At 37.7% G+C, this 17011-nt stretch overlaps 1 protein-coding gene and 1 long non-coding RNA gene across 2 annotated transcripts in view; one reads left to right on the top strand and one right to left on the bottom strand.

Moving 5' to 3' along the window:
- Nucleotides 1-17011, top strand: part of RPTOR (regulatory associated protein of MTOR complex 1) — a 437560-nt gene that overhangs the window by 308180 nt on the left and 112369 nt on the right. The window contains exon 20 of the mRNA XM_081318296.1: nucleotides 1086-1244. Coding sequence (XP_081174422.1) covers nucleotides 1086-1244 — 159 coding nt within the window. The remainder of the gene's footprint in view (nucleotides 1-1085; nucleotides 1245-17011) is intronic.
- LOC308662459 lies at nucleotides 283-5224 on the bottom strand. The gene is made up of 3 exons (XR_014025202.1): nucleotides 5089-5224; nucleotides 2696-2779; nucleotides 283-423 (listed from the first exon to the last, which is right to left on the bottom strand). It is a non-coding gene; the product is annotated as an uncharacterized lncRNA (long non-coding RNA).

The raw sequence follows: 17011 nt of genomic DNA, 5'->3' as shown, positions 1-17011 counted from the left end.
GTGACATGTGCCCATTTTGCACGCTTATAACCATTGCAGCTTCCCCGTGTTCACATGATCAAAATTTGGACACTCAGCAGCTAGCATGCATTTATGATAATCGCAGTCCCAAGGTCATACGATCGTTTTTTGTGATCTTCTGAGAAGCAAAGTCAATGGGAAAGCCAGATTCATTTAACACCTGTGTTAACAACTGCAGTAATTCACTTAACAACCATGGCAAGAAAGCTCATAAAATGGGGCAAAACTCACTTAGCAACTGTCTTGCTTAGCAGTGGAAATTTTGGGCTCAATTCCGGTCATAATTTGAGGACCACCTTGTATATTCCCTTATCTAGAAGCAAGTCGTGATGCTGTTCTGCCATATCCAAAAGGTTCTTCGGCTCATAAGTAGTTTTTCAGGGAAAACAGGTAGCTGCGGCACTGAAAAAAAGAGAAGAAGAAAAAAATTCCTCTTTTTATGAGTTTCCTTTCACATGCAGATTTCAGGACATAATCATAGCAGCCAGTTCCTTGGTGGAGGGACATGAAATCAACATGCCTCCCCCACCTATTATTCCTTAAAGTTCATTATTTTAATCTTTTCCTGCTTCTTTTTTACAGAAAAAAACATGTATCTTGCAGGAAGTCCCAAATCATTCATGCATCCCCAAAATATTTCCACATTACAAAGTTGCCTATGTCTGCTAATTTCTGCTGTCAGATAAGTTTTAATATTTAAATTAATATTGGTATGATCTTTTTTTCTCCATTACTGACATACTGTGATATGACACCCCTTCTGAAATACTGTTTTTTTTACTTTTTAAGAATAGAGACAGAACTGGTATGTTAATTTATAAAATAAAACTTAACTGAGAGGAAGCTAAGCCTCAGACAGATGGAGCCTGGTGGCAAAATGGTGGAATTCATGTGTGATGCCACATTGCAGCCACTAGGATTTCTGCACGTGGCTAATAGAGAACTACTGCAAAACCAAGTATCTCCCTTCTCCCTCAAATTTCCATACGTATTCACACTTTATGGAGCACAGTCCTTGCATAAGTGTTTTGTTCAGTGTCTGCATTCTTGTTTTTACTCAATAGCTGGAAGCTGTGTTGCATTTTCCCCTGGGAATCTGAGCACCAGCAGCAGTGCCAGCAGCACCTTGGGCAGCCCTGAAAATGAAGAATATATCTTGTCTTTTGAGACGATTGACAAGATGAGGAGAGTCAGCTCCTACTCATCACTGACTTCTTTGATAGGTAAGCCTAAATGTTTTCAAGCCAGATTATTGATAATACAGAGGGCAGGATGAAAAGGTCAACAGTCGCTCCAAGCCAACATCCTTGTGGTAGAACGAGTAGAAAATAATGATTGAAAGTTTGGGGGAAAGAACATGTAGATTTGTAACGATGCAACAAGGTTCATGTGGGCCTGTGTCAATTTTCTATCCGGGATATTTTTTTTTCACTCCTAATTTAAGCAAAAGAAGCAAATATTGATTGGAATTTATGACGGAACTATTAAACAGGCGGCACATGGCCTATGGTCTCCTCTTAACTCACTATTTGGTAAGGTGACATTCTTGTAATCAGCAACGTTCCTTTCTAATTTGTCTGTGGATTATTCAGTTTGTATCTCACTTTTTCTTAGCTAGGCAGAAAAGGCCAGGAGCAATCTAGCCAAGCTAGCATAGCTTACTATTACTGCAATGGTCACTTAAGCTCTTTGGGCAGGATAGGCAGTCACCATCTTTAGAATAAAACTTCTTTGCCTGTATCATGGTGCCGACTGCACAATAATGTTGTCGACGGTTCAGATTAAAGGTTCCATGGATGTGGACTGTGAGTATGTGCCACTCCCTTTGCCCAAGTACCCTTATAAAATCCCCTGCCACCATCATTAGAAAATAGAGAAGAGGCACAGCTATGATAGGTTGCAAATAAGGAGTCAAATCCTGACATTTTTAGGTAGAAAGATCAAGGAACGTACCGGGCTGGATGGACAAACAGCCTAACCTAGATTATTCGGCATTTCTTTCAAGAAGAAGCAATGGCACTCAATGTTTAATATGAATATTACCAACTTACAAGAGAGTTGGAAAGGCTGTTTTTAAAACTGCTATCTATTATTTTTCATTCCTCCCTTCTGGTCACCAACTCTACAGCTACTCTTGCATATAATATGTTTTGTGGTGACTGGGATTCTTGGGATTATTCTTGGGATTATGATCCAACTAAATTACAAGTCACATTGGGAATATAATGCTAAAAAACTTCAATATAGCTAACCAAATTCAAAAACATTAAAAAGTGAAATTACAAAAGAATGAGAAACTGACAAATACTTTTACTTGTTTGGGAAACAGAAGGAAGAACATATTGTCTGCAGAGGATGTGCCCTTTATATCATCTCTTTTACAATACTCTGGCGCCTCAATTGCTCCTTTTGTAAAGCTTGATATTTCCCCATTGTTTTCTTCAGATGTTTTCTTCAGAGTTTAATTTGTTACCTGAGTTTCAAAAGAGTTAAACTCAAAAAAACTGAAAATAAGCACACACACAAAAAAAGAGTGACCCAAAGCAGTTTTCCAAGGCCTCCCTTTATTCGTATTCTGCCAGGAACTGCTCACATGCAGCTGTAAACAACATAGCTTCTGGAAGTGGTTTAAAATTCATAACTTGCACAAAATTCCATTACTTTCAGCACTTACCTTTTAAATGATGGGGGATTCTTCCCCCTCATGACTTCTTTCTTCCACCTTTCCACTTTATAGAAAAGTCTTTCATCCTTTCAGCTACAGTGCAAAGAAAATCATTTTAAAATTGTGAACAATCCATATGCTTGACTTTAGAGATGGCAGACTTTCTTAACAAAGCTGCAGAGTAGCGTTACCCATATAAAAATAATAATATTTAGCAATATAGTTGTGATTTAGAAGAGCTCCTATAGTTGACTGAGAAAGTTGCTGTTTTGCACAGGTATGCTCTCAGATTCCATTTTTGGTCTGGTTAGCAAGAGTGAGAATGTCTGTAAGGAATCAGTGCTGCTCACGTTAGACCATGGTTGAACAACTTTTTGGTTTGACCAGGCCACTTTGAGTAAAGAGGAATTGTCCTGGGCCACATGTAAAATATACAACATAGTTAATGGGCATAAATCACATAATGATATGTTTTGGCAGGTGGAAGAAGTCAGGAACCAGGATAAATTCACAAGTTTATTTCATGCTATCTATACCCAAGAATCTGAACTAGTAACGGTCAAGGAGAATTGGTATCAACAGACTTCAAGGGAGGCTAGAATTGCATCTCTTCTGGGGCCATAGGTACTCCAGATTGATGATACATTTCACACCACCCTCGGGCTCAGCCTGGTGGTCTCACACAAGTTTATGATCTTGTGGAGCCACATTACTAGCTGTCCAGGGCTGCATGCGGACTCTGGGCTATGGGTTGGACATGCCTGGGTTAGTGCTGTGATGCATGACAAATATAGCCCAGAGATATTGCCCAAAGATTCATATATCTGACACCATATAAGGCTGTTTGATATGAACAGAAACTGCACCTGATGCTTTAGCATATGAAAACTTATCCCAATTACAGTATATCCCATTAATTTGTCATCTTTAAAATTATGGAATTAGTATCATTATACATGGTGCTTAGAGATTAACACCAAGCTTTAATGCAGACCTCCTTCTGAAATTACCAGAAATTGTACTTTCTGATGAGACAGAAGGGAGAAGAATATTAAATATATTAGCTTTAATTACATTGAAACCAAATCAGATTTAATTTTATGCTAGCTTCACCAGTTTTTTATGCATCCCCCTAGCATACCACTTGGACGTCAAGTGAAGGTTCAGCTTAAAAAGCGTCACATATCTATGGCTTAAGAGGATAAAAAAATATAGATCACAAGAAGTTTCAAATTGAACATTTTAACACACTGGAGGGGAGGAATAAGGGCTGCAGGAGCAAAGTAATTAAAGAAATGATATTCATTATTTTAGTTATGTGTGTTTAAGCTTGAAAATTGGAGCATGTCTATCATGGGATCAGCAGGATGGATATCATTAGAGAAGAAAGTAATAGAACACAGAAAAATGTTTTGAATTCAGGTTGTTGCAGTTTTGAAAAGGATATGATGATAAAGGGGAGACAGAATAGATTTTGATGAGGGCAGCAATACATAAAGGGGAGTCATGAGTGCAATTGCAACGAAGAAAGCAAGGTAGTATTAAGGTCTGAAACAAAGGTTAAGAGCTCTACAATACCCAGAGATGTACCGTAAAGGGTAGTAGGTTCCCAATGGATTAATTTCAGATGCAGAAATGCAGTGGGATGTGGGCAAGTGAATAGGCAAAAGATGATCAGATCGCACTTGTAGGAATGCCACAACTATTAGAATATGCTTTAAAGGAGAGAGCAATAGCAGTGTCTTGGGGGAAGCAGAATCAAAAGTTGAAAATATTAAGAATGGAGAAATCAAAGGCAGTGATGGGTTCCCTGTCTTAGGAAATGGCAGTTCTCAAGAAAGAAAATAAGGAAAGCCAAAAGGATGTAATTAGGTGATATATGCTCGAAAGAAGTACAGGTGGTCCTCAACGTACGACCACAATTGAGCCCAAAATTTATGTTGCAAAGTGAGAAATTTGTTAAGTGGGTTTTGCCACATTTTACGACTTTTCTTGCCACATTTGTTAAGCGAATCATTGCAGTTGATAAGTTAGTAACAAGGTTAAGTGAAACTGTCTTCCTCCTTGACTTTGCTGGTCAGAAGGTTACAAAAGTTTAAGTGAAACTGGCTTCCTCCTTGACTTTGCAGCGATCATAAATATGAACCAGTTACCAAGCATCTTAATGTAAATCACATGAAAATAGAATAGGAATAGGAATAGGAATAAGAATAGAATAGAATAGAATAGAATAGAATAGAATAGAATAGAATAGAATAGAATAGAATAGAATAGAATAGAATAGAATAGAATAGAATAGAATAGAATAGAATAGAATAGAATAGAATAGAATAGAATAGAATCTGGAAGGGACCTTGGAGGTCTTCTAGTCCAGCCCCCTGCTCAAGCAGGAGAACCTATACCTTTTCAGACAAGTGGCTATCTAGTCTCTTCTTAAAAACCTCCGGTGATGGTGCGCCCACGATTTCTGAATGCAAGCTATTCCACTGGTTAATTGTCCTGACTCTTAGGAAGTTAATTCCAGGAGATGCTGCAATGGATGTAAGTTTGAAAAAATGGTCCTACATCCCTTTTTTTCAGTGCTGTTGTAACTTTGAAAGGTCACTAAATGAACTGTTGTAACTCGAAGTCTACCTGTAACAGGGAGTTTGAGGGGGAAATTGGAAAGAGAAAAAGGAAATGTAAAAGCCTCTGTCAACTTGCATTTAATTCTTGTCACCTTCACATATATGTCCATATAATTTTCTTGACAAACAATTTGGAAATGGTTTTGGCTCTGTCTTCTTCCAGAATTTTTTTTAAAATTCCCAGTCACTTCTGCAAGTCTGTTATTTCCTGATGGTTTCTCCTCTAAATAATATTGTCTAACCCTTCTTCCTTAATGTACACATACACAACAGAGAGAGCTTTTTGAGATCAAACATCAAAAATGCAACTTATCTTAGAAGAATTACTTGGTTGAAAAACAGCATCCTGCATTTTGGGCACCACTAGGCTCAGTTGAGCCTATGATGAAATGGCTGAAGGATTAGTAAGAAATGACTGTTAATAAATTGTATTTCCTCAGTAGCAACATTTCTAGGTAGGAGAAATAATCAGAGGAAATGTCCTAAAGGTGCTTTTTTAAAAAAAAATTTAACTAATTTTTAAGAATTACAATCTTTAGAGCTTAATAAACAACATATTGTCTGGGTTCACATATTTAACATTAACGTCCTCAATATAAATCTATTCAGTACTGCACAATCCAGTCTTTTTTCCCTGATCCTCCTTTCTTCCTCATATTTTTCCATTTTGCCCTCATTACACAATTATAATTCTTGGTACTATTGATATATACAAGGTTAGATATAAACATCTTCATCATATTTTACTAATATTATACAAATAACAATAATATCAACTCATAAATCAATATCCTGTTTTTCATGCTCTTGTTAAAGTTTGATTTCCGATCAATATTTGAAGTATCTTTATCAGTTATGATTTTCTCAATATTAATTACATTTATATAGCTAAAAGATTATTCATAGCAATCCTCCTCTTATTTCCATATTTCCCATATCAAAAGAAGAAAAAAATGCTATTTTAATTCTAAATCATATTTTTCATTATAAAAGTTTAATTATATCTGAGGGTCATCCGCTCTTTTAATCATATTCAAACAAGTATTTAAACATATAATGCCCCCTCTAATAGGTCAAATCTTCTGTTTTTTAAATCTAACTCTCACTTTCTTTCTTTGCCAAGTAGCTTTCCAAACCAAGACAATTAAATCGCCCAGGAATTTTCTTTCTATTTTTATGAAAGTTATTTGTATATTTATTTATTTATTTATTTATTTATTTATTTATTTATTTATTTATTTGTTCTTATATACCGCCCTTCTCCCGAGGGACTCGGGGCGGTGTACAGAGTAAGGTAGGTATACAGATTGAACAATAGTGAAAAACAATAGTAAAAACAACTGAGACCCCAAGAGCTATCATATGATAGCTTATTTCCCTTCTTTTATCTCTTCCAACTCTAGGTCCATTTCCTCTGCTTCATCTTCTGATTTCTGGTTTATTTGTTCATACTTTGCAGTCATTGTCTGGGAACTTTTCTAGTTGTGGATTTAATTTGGAGATTTGCTCATTTATATTATCTAAATTATTTTTAGTCTCATTATGCTTTCTTTTTATGTCCTCTTTGTATGCAATAATTGTTTGGTGAATTAGTTGTAGTGTAGAGTATATTTCCTTCTGAAAGGTGTTTGTTTTTTCTTGAGGTATCATTCCTGGAGATCCTCTAATATCACCTGTCTCAGTAAGAGTAGAACAAAGTTTCCTTTAGATTTCTGGTCTTTATATGTAGCCTTTATAATCCAATAGGTTCCAGAATACAGGTCCAGTCCAAAAACGTTTTATAGTGATCCCAAAGGTGCTTTTTAAAGAGGCAACTGGACTTTCTTGTTTTTCTTTGAAGATGTTTCGCTTCTCATCCAAGAAGCTTCTTCAGCTCAGTTTCTTCTTCAGAGCTGAAGAAGCTTCTTGGATGAGAAGTGAAACGTCTTCAAAGAAAAACGAAGTCCAGTTGCCTCTTGAAAAAGCACCTTTGGGACAACCATGACCTGGACGACTGAGAATCTTTTTTTTTTATTAAAGAGTTTTACAAAATTTTACAATATATCCCCAAATCCCTCCCACCCCAAACCCACCCACTTCGCCCCCCCACTTCCCAGAGCTAAATACAGGATTATAGTTACAATAATCATATTCTAAATAAAAATTATGCATAATATACAATTAACCAAATTCATAATGCGCTTTAACTCTCTTTTAACTGAGACTGAGAATCTTCATAGACATTTAGCAATCAGAGGAAATAATTTTTCAGTATCGAAACTCTCATTGTCATTCTGAATATTAAGAGATGAAAAATATACAGCTCTACAAGTGTTGTTGTTCCCAATTTTCACCAATCCATGGTTGTCTTGAACCACTATGTTTGTGTCACTATTAACTCGCTTTATTTAAAAATATAAATACTACTTATCATGTTCATGCATCTCCAGGCACCCAACTTAACTTCAGTTTAGCTTGAAAACAAAACCACCTAGATATCTGAAGATGTGAATCAGTATAAAAACAAATGAATAAACTCGAGGTATTTACTTGAAAGATACTTCCCAGTGATGTTTACAGAACAGTGTCCCTGTTTGGTGAGTGAAGTTTTGATTTTTGTAGTTTTGACGTAAGAAAAAAAGGAAAACAGATAAAGATCATTAATAATTGTACAACCTTTTTGTCATTAGCATTCAAATATCTTGTCCTTCCACAACAAGCCCAGAGCTGCACACCACATGCATTCTTATTTTCCCCATCTTTGTCATGCTGGATTTGCCAGAGCGAGTCCTTGGGCTCTGGGGCTGAGGAGGAATTTTAATCCCCATCACTCTGGCTGAAGTCCAGCACTTTTGCTGCCATCCTTGGAGCCATTCGATTTGTGGTCCTTGAAACCCTATGTACAGTTTGGTCATGATTGTTGAAAATCAGCAGCTCAGTACCTTCTTTCAATGTTTTCAGTAAATAGTCACCAAGGCTACAGTGCAATTAACATTTAAACAGCAAAGAAAAATCCCAGCTCTATCCAAAAAGCACCAAAGAAAGAAAAAGAAAATGATGTCAATACAGCTAGTTTTTATCCTTCCTTTATCTACTGTAACCCTCTCCTGTTATCCAAAAAATTAAGTGACACTCCCCCCTCCTCCTGAATCACCCCACATGCTCTATCCCCACTAAGAAAGTGAAATCTCAAATAAAATTTTAGGGTCTATCTTCCAAAAAAGGGAATCTTACTCAGTTGGTTAACTAAATAAAACAAATGACAAAAATTTGAAAATTGCATATTAAGAGAGATGTTATAATAAAGAATTCCCTCACCTCCTTCAAATCTCCTCTGAGGTTTAAATAATAAAATGGCATTCTGCAGTCTTTTTTTTTTTACAACGGTTGCATTTTTTTTACAAAATTTAAAAAAAAGGAAATCTGATTGATTAATCGGGGCACTATTTTTGTCAGTCAGAATGTTTTAATCATTTAATCTCTGCAGCATTGCAGTTCTTTTTTAATTACCTGTCATATTACAAAATACACATGATATAAGAGAACATACTCATTAATGCAACAGCATAGGATTGAAGATGTATTTTTAGATAGCTGAAGGATTTATAGAAAGTTTATTTTACATTGCTCATTCAGGTGCATAAATTTTGCAGTCATTGATTGCCATAAAGGCTAGCAAAAACCTCGGGGTTTTTTTTTCCCCTGACCAAAAAAACCCTATTCCCCCTTTCCCCCCTACTGCCTTCTATGTACAGTATATACCTATTTAGGAGGAGCATCAGCTGGAAGCAGAAAAATGTCTCACTGTTCCTGATGGCAGGATGGCTCTGGATCCTCCATTGTGCTCTTAGAAATGCTGCTGAGTATTTTTAACTGTTGCTTCCCTCTGGCTTGGTATATTCAAACAGGAAATTAACACTGAATAAACCTCCTCTTTGTTGGCAAGGTCAGAGAAAGAACTGAAAGATCAACCGCCTATCATCTGCTGACAGTTAATATGTTTTCTCTGTTGCTCGTTAATCTCCTGCCTGATTAATTTTGAAAGGGGGAACGGTAGCAGGAAATGTTGGGAATGGTTGATGGGGGAGGAAATGGTACATACTTTGCTTTGCTTTTCTAGAGAAAGATAGGATATACATCAGATGGGTAAATGAATAAAAGCCAAGACAAGCTTTACCCAGTGAGTTTAACTCAGACTGTAATTGGCATGGCTTTTCTGAACAAGAGGAGCTCATTTCTGAACCCTCCAATTTAGAAATTTGGCACAAGCATTGCAACTGCAAATTATGGTGAATTCCTACAGCGTTCTCAGTAAGACAGGCATCTGAGAGAAAGGGCACCACAGCTGCTCTAACTTGTATGTGTGTACCATTCAGCCAGGCCTTTTCAATTGAAGGGGTGGAAAAATGCAAGCCAATTGAAGTGTCCTGATTGCAACTATTAAACTGAATACTGTAAAGGGCCATGCATGGCTGAATGTAAAATTAAAAGCTCAGAGCAAAGAAAGGCTATTTACTTCTTGTGTTCTTGTTAAAAGGAATCATTTTGCAACTCTCTGTACTGTAAGGCCCATTTAACCAATTTGGAATTGGCCCAGCTAATTACAAAGCTGTCATTTTTATAGAAATTTTATTAAACGTTACAATTAAAAAAGTAAGAGCTAATACAAACTTCAAAGAGAATAAAAGAAAAACATGCAGAAAAAAAGGAAAAAGGTAGAAAAGAAAAAGAAAAAATAAGAATTTAGTAAAGAAAAATATCTAGGTCTGGGTATATCAATAGAAAAAGCACTTAGACTTATACACTGCTCCACAGTGCTTTTCTCTGGCTGGTTTACAGAATCAGCATATTGCCCCGAACAATCAGGGTCCTCATCTTACACTCATTTTACCCACCTCAGAATCGAACTCCTGGCAGTGGGCAGAGTTAGCCTGAAATAGTGCATTCCAACCACTGCACCACCATGGCTCCTATACCAAAGCATATAACTTAGTAACTTAATACTAAAATGATTACTAACAATAGTAATATAAAGAAAAATGAGGGGATTCTTCAGATATCAATAGATGGGAGTCATTAAGCCTTACCCTGTGGGGAAAGATGATCAATGTCAGAATGAATATTATTCCCAGATTAATTCATATTCTGAGAGGAATTCCAGTTTATATATATATATATATATATATGGAATATATATATATATATATATGGAATATATATATATATATATATATATATATATATATATATATATATATATATATATATATATATATATATATATATATATATATATATATATATATATATATATATATATATATATATATATATATATATATATATATATATATATATATGGAAAATATTTTCAAAAATATTCTTTGTTTACAAAATTAATAATAATACTAATTTGAAAAACATTGGAGGAAATGTGATAACAACTTGACATGGGCATGGCTTAAGATGGGAACCATCAAGAAAGAAACGGAAGGCTTAATACTGGCTGCTCAAGAACAAGCACTACAAACTAATGCCATGAAAGCGAAGATACAAAACTCTACTGACAATCCAAATTGCTGACTTCACAACAACAAAGTTGAAACTGTTTCACATTTAATATGTGAGTGTAGCAAAATCGTGCAAACTGATTACAAAGCTAGATATGACCAAGTTGCTAAACTAATCCACTGGGCATTGTGTAAAAAATACGACTTGCCTGTGTCCGAAAAGTCGTGGGAACATAGGGTGGAAAAAGTTGTCGAGAATGAGAGGGTGAAGATCTTGTGGGACTTCTGAATACAGACAGATCTCCATTTGGAACACAACACGCCAGATATCGCAGTCGTAGAGAACCGAAGCGTACAGTTGATTGATATTGCTGTACCAGGAGATGCCAGAGTCAAAGAGAAAGAACTGGAAAAAAATTACAAAATACTGCGACCTGGCCATCGAAACTGTGTGATTATGGATGAAACGTGTAACAGTAATGTGTCATCGGGGCACTGGGAACTATGTCCAAAAACTTTGCAAAATACATTAAGAAATTGCAGCTTACTGCAGTAACTCCAGCAAAACTACAAAAACTGCGCTACTCGGAACATCTTACATTTTAAGGAGATACCTGGTTGATACCTAGGATGCTGGCAGCAACCCGTGTCAACCATTATTGCCAGTCAATTTGAATGTGCAGTTGACTGAAGTTCATGTTTAATGAATAAAAGTTTGATGATGATGATGATGATGAAAGGGACCTTTCTGTCCAATCTCTTAAAAACTTCCAGTGTTGGAGCATTCACAGCTTCTGGAGGCAGGTTGTTCCACTGATTAATTGTTCTAACCGTCAGGAAGCTTCTCCTTAGTTCTAGGTTGCTTCTGTCCTTGATTAGTTTCCATCCGTTGCTTCTTATCCGGTGCTTTGGAGAATAGCTTGATTCCCTCTTCTTTGTGGCAACCCCTGAGATATTGGAACCACTGCTATCATGTCACCCCTCGTCCTTCTCTTCGTTAAACTAGACATACCCAATTCCAGTAATTGTTCCTTATATGTTTTAGCCTCCAGCCCCCTAATCATCTTTGTTGCTCTTCTCTGTACTCTTTCTAGAATCTCAACGTCTTTTTTGCATCGTGACCAAAACTGGATGCAATATTCCAGATGTGGCCTTACCAAGGCATTGTAAAATGGTATTAACACTTCACGTGATCTTGATTCTATCCCTCTGTTAATGCAGCCTAGCACTGTGTTGGCTTATTGGCAGCTGCAGTACACTGCTGGCTCATATTGAAGTGATTGTCCACTAGGACACCGAGATCCCTTTCACAGTTATTACTATTGAGCAAGAAACCACCTATACTATACTTGTGTGTTTGGTTTTTCTTGCCTAAATGTAGAACCTTACTTTTTTCACCATTGAATTTCATTTTATTATTTAATTCTGAAAATATCTTTACAGAAAATGTAAATTAATGAGGGGGTTTGGTTTTCTTAATTTGGAACTATATATTTAACAGAGCTGATATAAATATGGATTTGATATTTGTTAAATGGATGGGTAACCCATTTTTACCTATAGGTCTCCATTCTGATTTTGGCCAATTAATAGAGTATCCTGCTATTTTACTAAAGGCACCTATCTTTTGCATAAAAGATAATACAAAGTTTAAAAATAAAAGAATAAGCAAGTTAAACAAATTTGTGTTCAACTGAGTTGCTTACCACTCCATATATCTCCCTATGTTGTCTAGCCCAAGGGTTCCATACAGCATGGATGGATGAGATATCCCTGCCTAGTTCCTCTAAATAGTGGAAAGGCAGGAGAAAACATGCCATTAATCTTCACTTTAGATGTAGGTGACCCATACAATATCTTAATCCATTTTATGAATTCCAAAAGAAATTTAAATCTGTTGAATACAGCAATCATTTTGTAGAAGGCTTTTTCAGCTTCTAATGATAAAATTGCAAATAGATCTTTCTTTTTATTCATGTCCATTAGAACTGCAATTAACGTAATGTTACCTTCTGCCTGCATAATTTTTATAAACCCTGCTTGATCATTGTTAACAACAAACAATGTCACTTGATGTAATCTATTTGCTAACACTGCTTTTAAAATCTTTATATCAATGTTAATCAACAAGACAGGATGATAATTAGAACACTGAGTATTATCTCACCTGCTTTTGGTACAACTGTAATAGAAGCCTGGTTAAATGTCAGAGATAAAATTCTGTTATCAATTATTTCTTAGTATACTTGACAAAATTTTGGTACCAAAAGATCTATGAATGTTTTATATTACCTGATAGGGAACTCATCTAGGCCTGGTATTTTAGCACTTGGTATTTTTAAAATTATTTATTTAATCTCTACCTCAGATACTAGAGCAAATAGATGTTGATGTTGTGTATCATCTAAACATAAATTAATTTTACTTTAAAAAGCCCCTATCTTCATTCAGTATATTCTCTAGTTTACTGTATAATTCTGAATAAAATTTTAAAAATTGATAATTTATGTCAATTGAAGTTTTATACATTTCATCTCTTTTGATAATTTTAGTAGCTTATCACTTTCTCTTAAAGTATAACAAATGACCTCTTCTTCCCATATCTTATTTCTTATCTATAAATAAATCTTTAAAGCCTCATCATTCAGACCTAGTTATCAAAAGTCCATTAAGGGTTACCAGTGATAACAACATATTTATTTTAACCTTGATCAAATAAACCAACTTTATGTTTCTTCCTTTTACTGTCAACAAGTTTGGTCTTTAATCCCTTCAAATAATCTCCTAGAACTTGATTTCTTTTCATTTTTAATTTGTTCCTTCTCACAAAGCCTTCAAAACTGTAACATGTCCCTTTGTAAATCCGGTATAGATAACTTATCCAGATCACTCCTTTGGTTTGTTATTTGTATATCCCTTTCAATTATTAAGATATCAGCCAATTTCATTTGTATATCCAATGTAGTATCTTTTTCATATCATTCTTTGAGTTTGTCATTTTAAATCCATTTTCATATCATTCTTTATTTTATCGATAAAACATTGTTCCTCTTCCCTAACATCTTTTAAACACAGTTTTTCTCCATTCTGAATGAGTGAGTCAAATTTAAGTATTCTTCTCCTTTAATTGCAATCTTTAGTTCCTTCTGGTTTTCCCTAGTTTCTAACATTCAAAGTCCCATCCTATCATTTTTTAAAAAAAAGAATATAGAACAACAGCATTGTCCCATGGACAGATGCTTATAAGTAATTTCAAAATCTTATTTCAAATTGATCTGGACCCTTAGTCTATTTGTAACTTTCCAAATTCAATATTCTAATCACCCTTTTGCTATATATTAAAAAAAATCTAAGTCTTTAAATTTGTATTTAAATTTTTTTTTTGCTAAGGATTGAAACTTGCCCAAGAGTTTCCTTGTTACTGCAAAGATCCCTAATACGGTAGCTAAAAAGTAGTTAAGAAGTAATTTCAAAAGTAATTAAGAAACGAGATTCATCAAACCTTATGACCACACAGGCTGCATTACGTTTGTAAACTTGATTGAAACCCTAGACCATGGGTCCGCAACCCGTGGCTCTGGAGCCACATGTGGCTCTTTCATCCCTCTATTGCATCTCCCAGTCCTCTGCCGCCATGTGCAGTCTCACAAACAAAAGAAGTGTGACTAAAAAAGTTCAATCAGTTCCAACTTGTCATGGAAAAAAAAGATCTTGTGAAGTTGGAATTGATTGATTGAACTTTTTTAGTCCCACTTCTTTTGTTTGCGGGACTGCCCACAAACATCTTTTGTTTGTAAGACTGCCCACAAACTTCTTTTCTTTGTGGGACTGCACATGGCGGCAAAGGAAGTGATGGAGGACCGTCGTGGAGCTGGAAAGAAGGTGCCACATCGGTCCGTGTGCAGGATTTTTGCCAAGCAACTTGTATGGAGCTGGGGAAATGGACTGGTGGGGTGGCTGCCATGAGGCTTGGCAGAGGTCCCCTGAGCAGCCATGATTTCCCCCTCCCCAGTCCTCCAGCCACCATCGCCCGGCCTACTCCTCACCTGGCCAGCCACCCTCATGCTCTTCTCGTCCTCCTCATTTTCCCCACTCAATTGGCTGCCAGCAGCTTGGATGGGCCTGCTCCATCTGAGATGAAGAAAGCAAAGGTGCAACGGCGGGATTGCTCTCAAACAGTAAGAGCCAGGTGCGCTGCTTGCTTGTGTGTGCCCCACTTATTGAGAACAATCCCGCTGCTGCACCTCCGCTTTCTTCAACTCAGATGGAGCAGAGGCACCGAAGCCACTAGTGGCTGCTTGAGTGTTGAGGACAAGCTTTGCTGCTGCTGATGGGCCACACCTGGGCTACGCCCTGCTGCTGCCTCCCAAACTGCACCTTCGCCACTGGGGGAAGCAGCGGTGAAGTGCTCTGTCCTGGGGGAAGCAGTGGTGGTGGTGGTGGAGCGCTCCATCGGGAAGGTTTAAGTTTAAGTTAAGTTTATTGAATTTATATACCGCTCTTTTCCCGTAGGACTCAGGGCGGTTTACAAAGTATTTAAAAACATCAATACAATACAAGAGTTAAAAACAGTTAAAATAATTAAATTTGATCCCTGGAAAAAAATAAAACCCCAATTAAAAAACTCTCAGCCTGGGCCGGAAAGCTCAAAGAGCCAGGTCTTCAGGTCCCGGCGGAATGACCGAAGGTCGGGGGCAGTCCTAAGCTCCACGGGCAGTTGGTTCCAAAGGGCTGGCGCACCCACTGAGAAGGCCTTCCCCCTGGGTGTTATCCGCCGGCAGTCTTTTACCGGTGGCACTCTGAGAAGGCCTCCAAGTGGGAGCGCACAGGACGAAGGGAACTTGATGCCGGCAGTAGGTGTTCCCTCAAATATCCTGGACCCAAGCCATTTAGGGCTTTATAGGTCATCACCAGCACCTTGAATCTCACCCAGAGGGCAACCGGAAGCCAATGTAGCTCGCAGAGTAGAGGTGTTACATGGGAGTACCGGGAATCCCCCATCACAACTCGCGCAGCAGCATTCTGCACCAGCTGAAGTCTCCGGATGGTCCTCGAGGGCAGCCCCATATAGAGAGCGTTGCAGTAGTCCAACCGGGAGGTCACAAGCACATGGGTCGGTCTAGATAGGGACGCAACTGACGCACCAGGCGAACCTGGGCAAAAGCCCCTCTGGTCACAAATCCTATGTGATCTTCAAAATTGAGCCGTGAATCCAGGAGGATACCCAAGTTGCGAGCCCTATCAAGGTGGGGGAAGCAGTGGTGGCAGGATGCTTCATGTGGGGGGGAAAGCAGTGGTGGTGGAGTGCTCTGTTGGGGGGGTTAGGAGCAGGCACTTCATGCGAAGGGAAAGCAGCAGCAGTGGTGGAGTGCTCCATCGGGGGTGACAGAAGCAGTGGTGCCAGGAGGCTTAGTGCGGGGGGGAGCAGCAGAAGCGGTGGAGCGCTCCATCAGGGGTGGGGGTGGTGGAAGCAGTGGCAGTGGGGTACTCCATGCAGGAGGGGAGGGGTAAGCAGCAGGGTTTTGTGGCTCACAGTTTTTTATTTTCTCTGGGAAATGGGTCCAAATGGCTCTTTGAGTCTTTAAGGTTGCTGACCCATGCCCTGGACTTGTCTGTCCATCCCAAAAATTTCAGTTTCTGCAGTCTACCCCCCAAGGGGCACATGTCTAAAGTACAAGTGGATGATTTCACAGTCTCTGTTTTTTCCAGAGAGATTTTACTGCCCAGAATTCACCGTCTGGCTGCTGATCCTACTGCAGTGCCATCTTTGTACCTTTAGGGATGTCTAGTTTGTCATGATCGTTCACTGAAAGTCCCACAGAGCTGTCATTTTAGATGCACTTTTTCCACATATGCTTCTGCCATGTGCTTTGCCTCTGCATCCCTTTTTATCATTACAATTTCTAATGCAAAAATAGACCTTTTTTCCCTCCTGCTGTTAGTATTTCTTTTCATCAGTGCACTGACTCAGTCAGTTCAAGCTTGACAAGCAGCTAATTTGGATGCATCACTCAGGGGGCTGTGTGCAATTTTTTTTTCCAATGAAAATAAGGAAGAGGGGGAGCAATGAATCTAAAAATTCATAGAAATTCCTTCTGTTCTCTTCAGCTGATGAGCTAAAGAGGAATTTCAGAGCTGATTTTTTTAAAGATCAGATTCATTAAAGTCTTGTGCAGGTATTTTTCTTTCTTCATTCTTTATTCCTCAGC

Source organism: Vipera berus, assembly GCF_964194415.1.
Source record: "Vipera berus genome assembly, chromosome: 2".
In the NCBI taxonomy this organism is placed as follows: domain Eukaryota; kingdom Metazoa; phylum Chordata; class Lepidosauria; order Squamata; family Viperidae; genus Vipera; species Vipera berus.
Note: the sequence above shows the minus strand (reverse complement) of the source record. Positions and strands in the feature narration are given on the sequence as shown.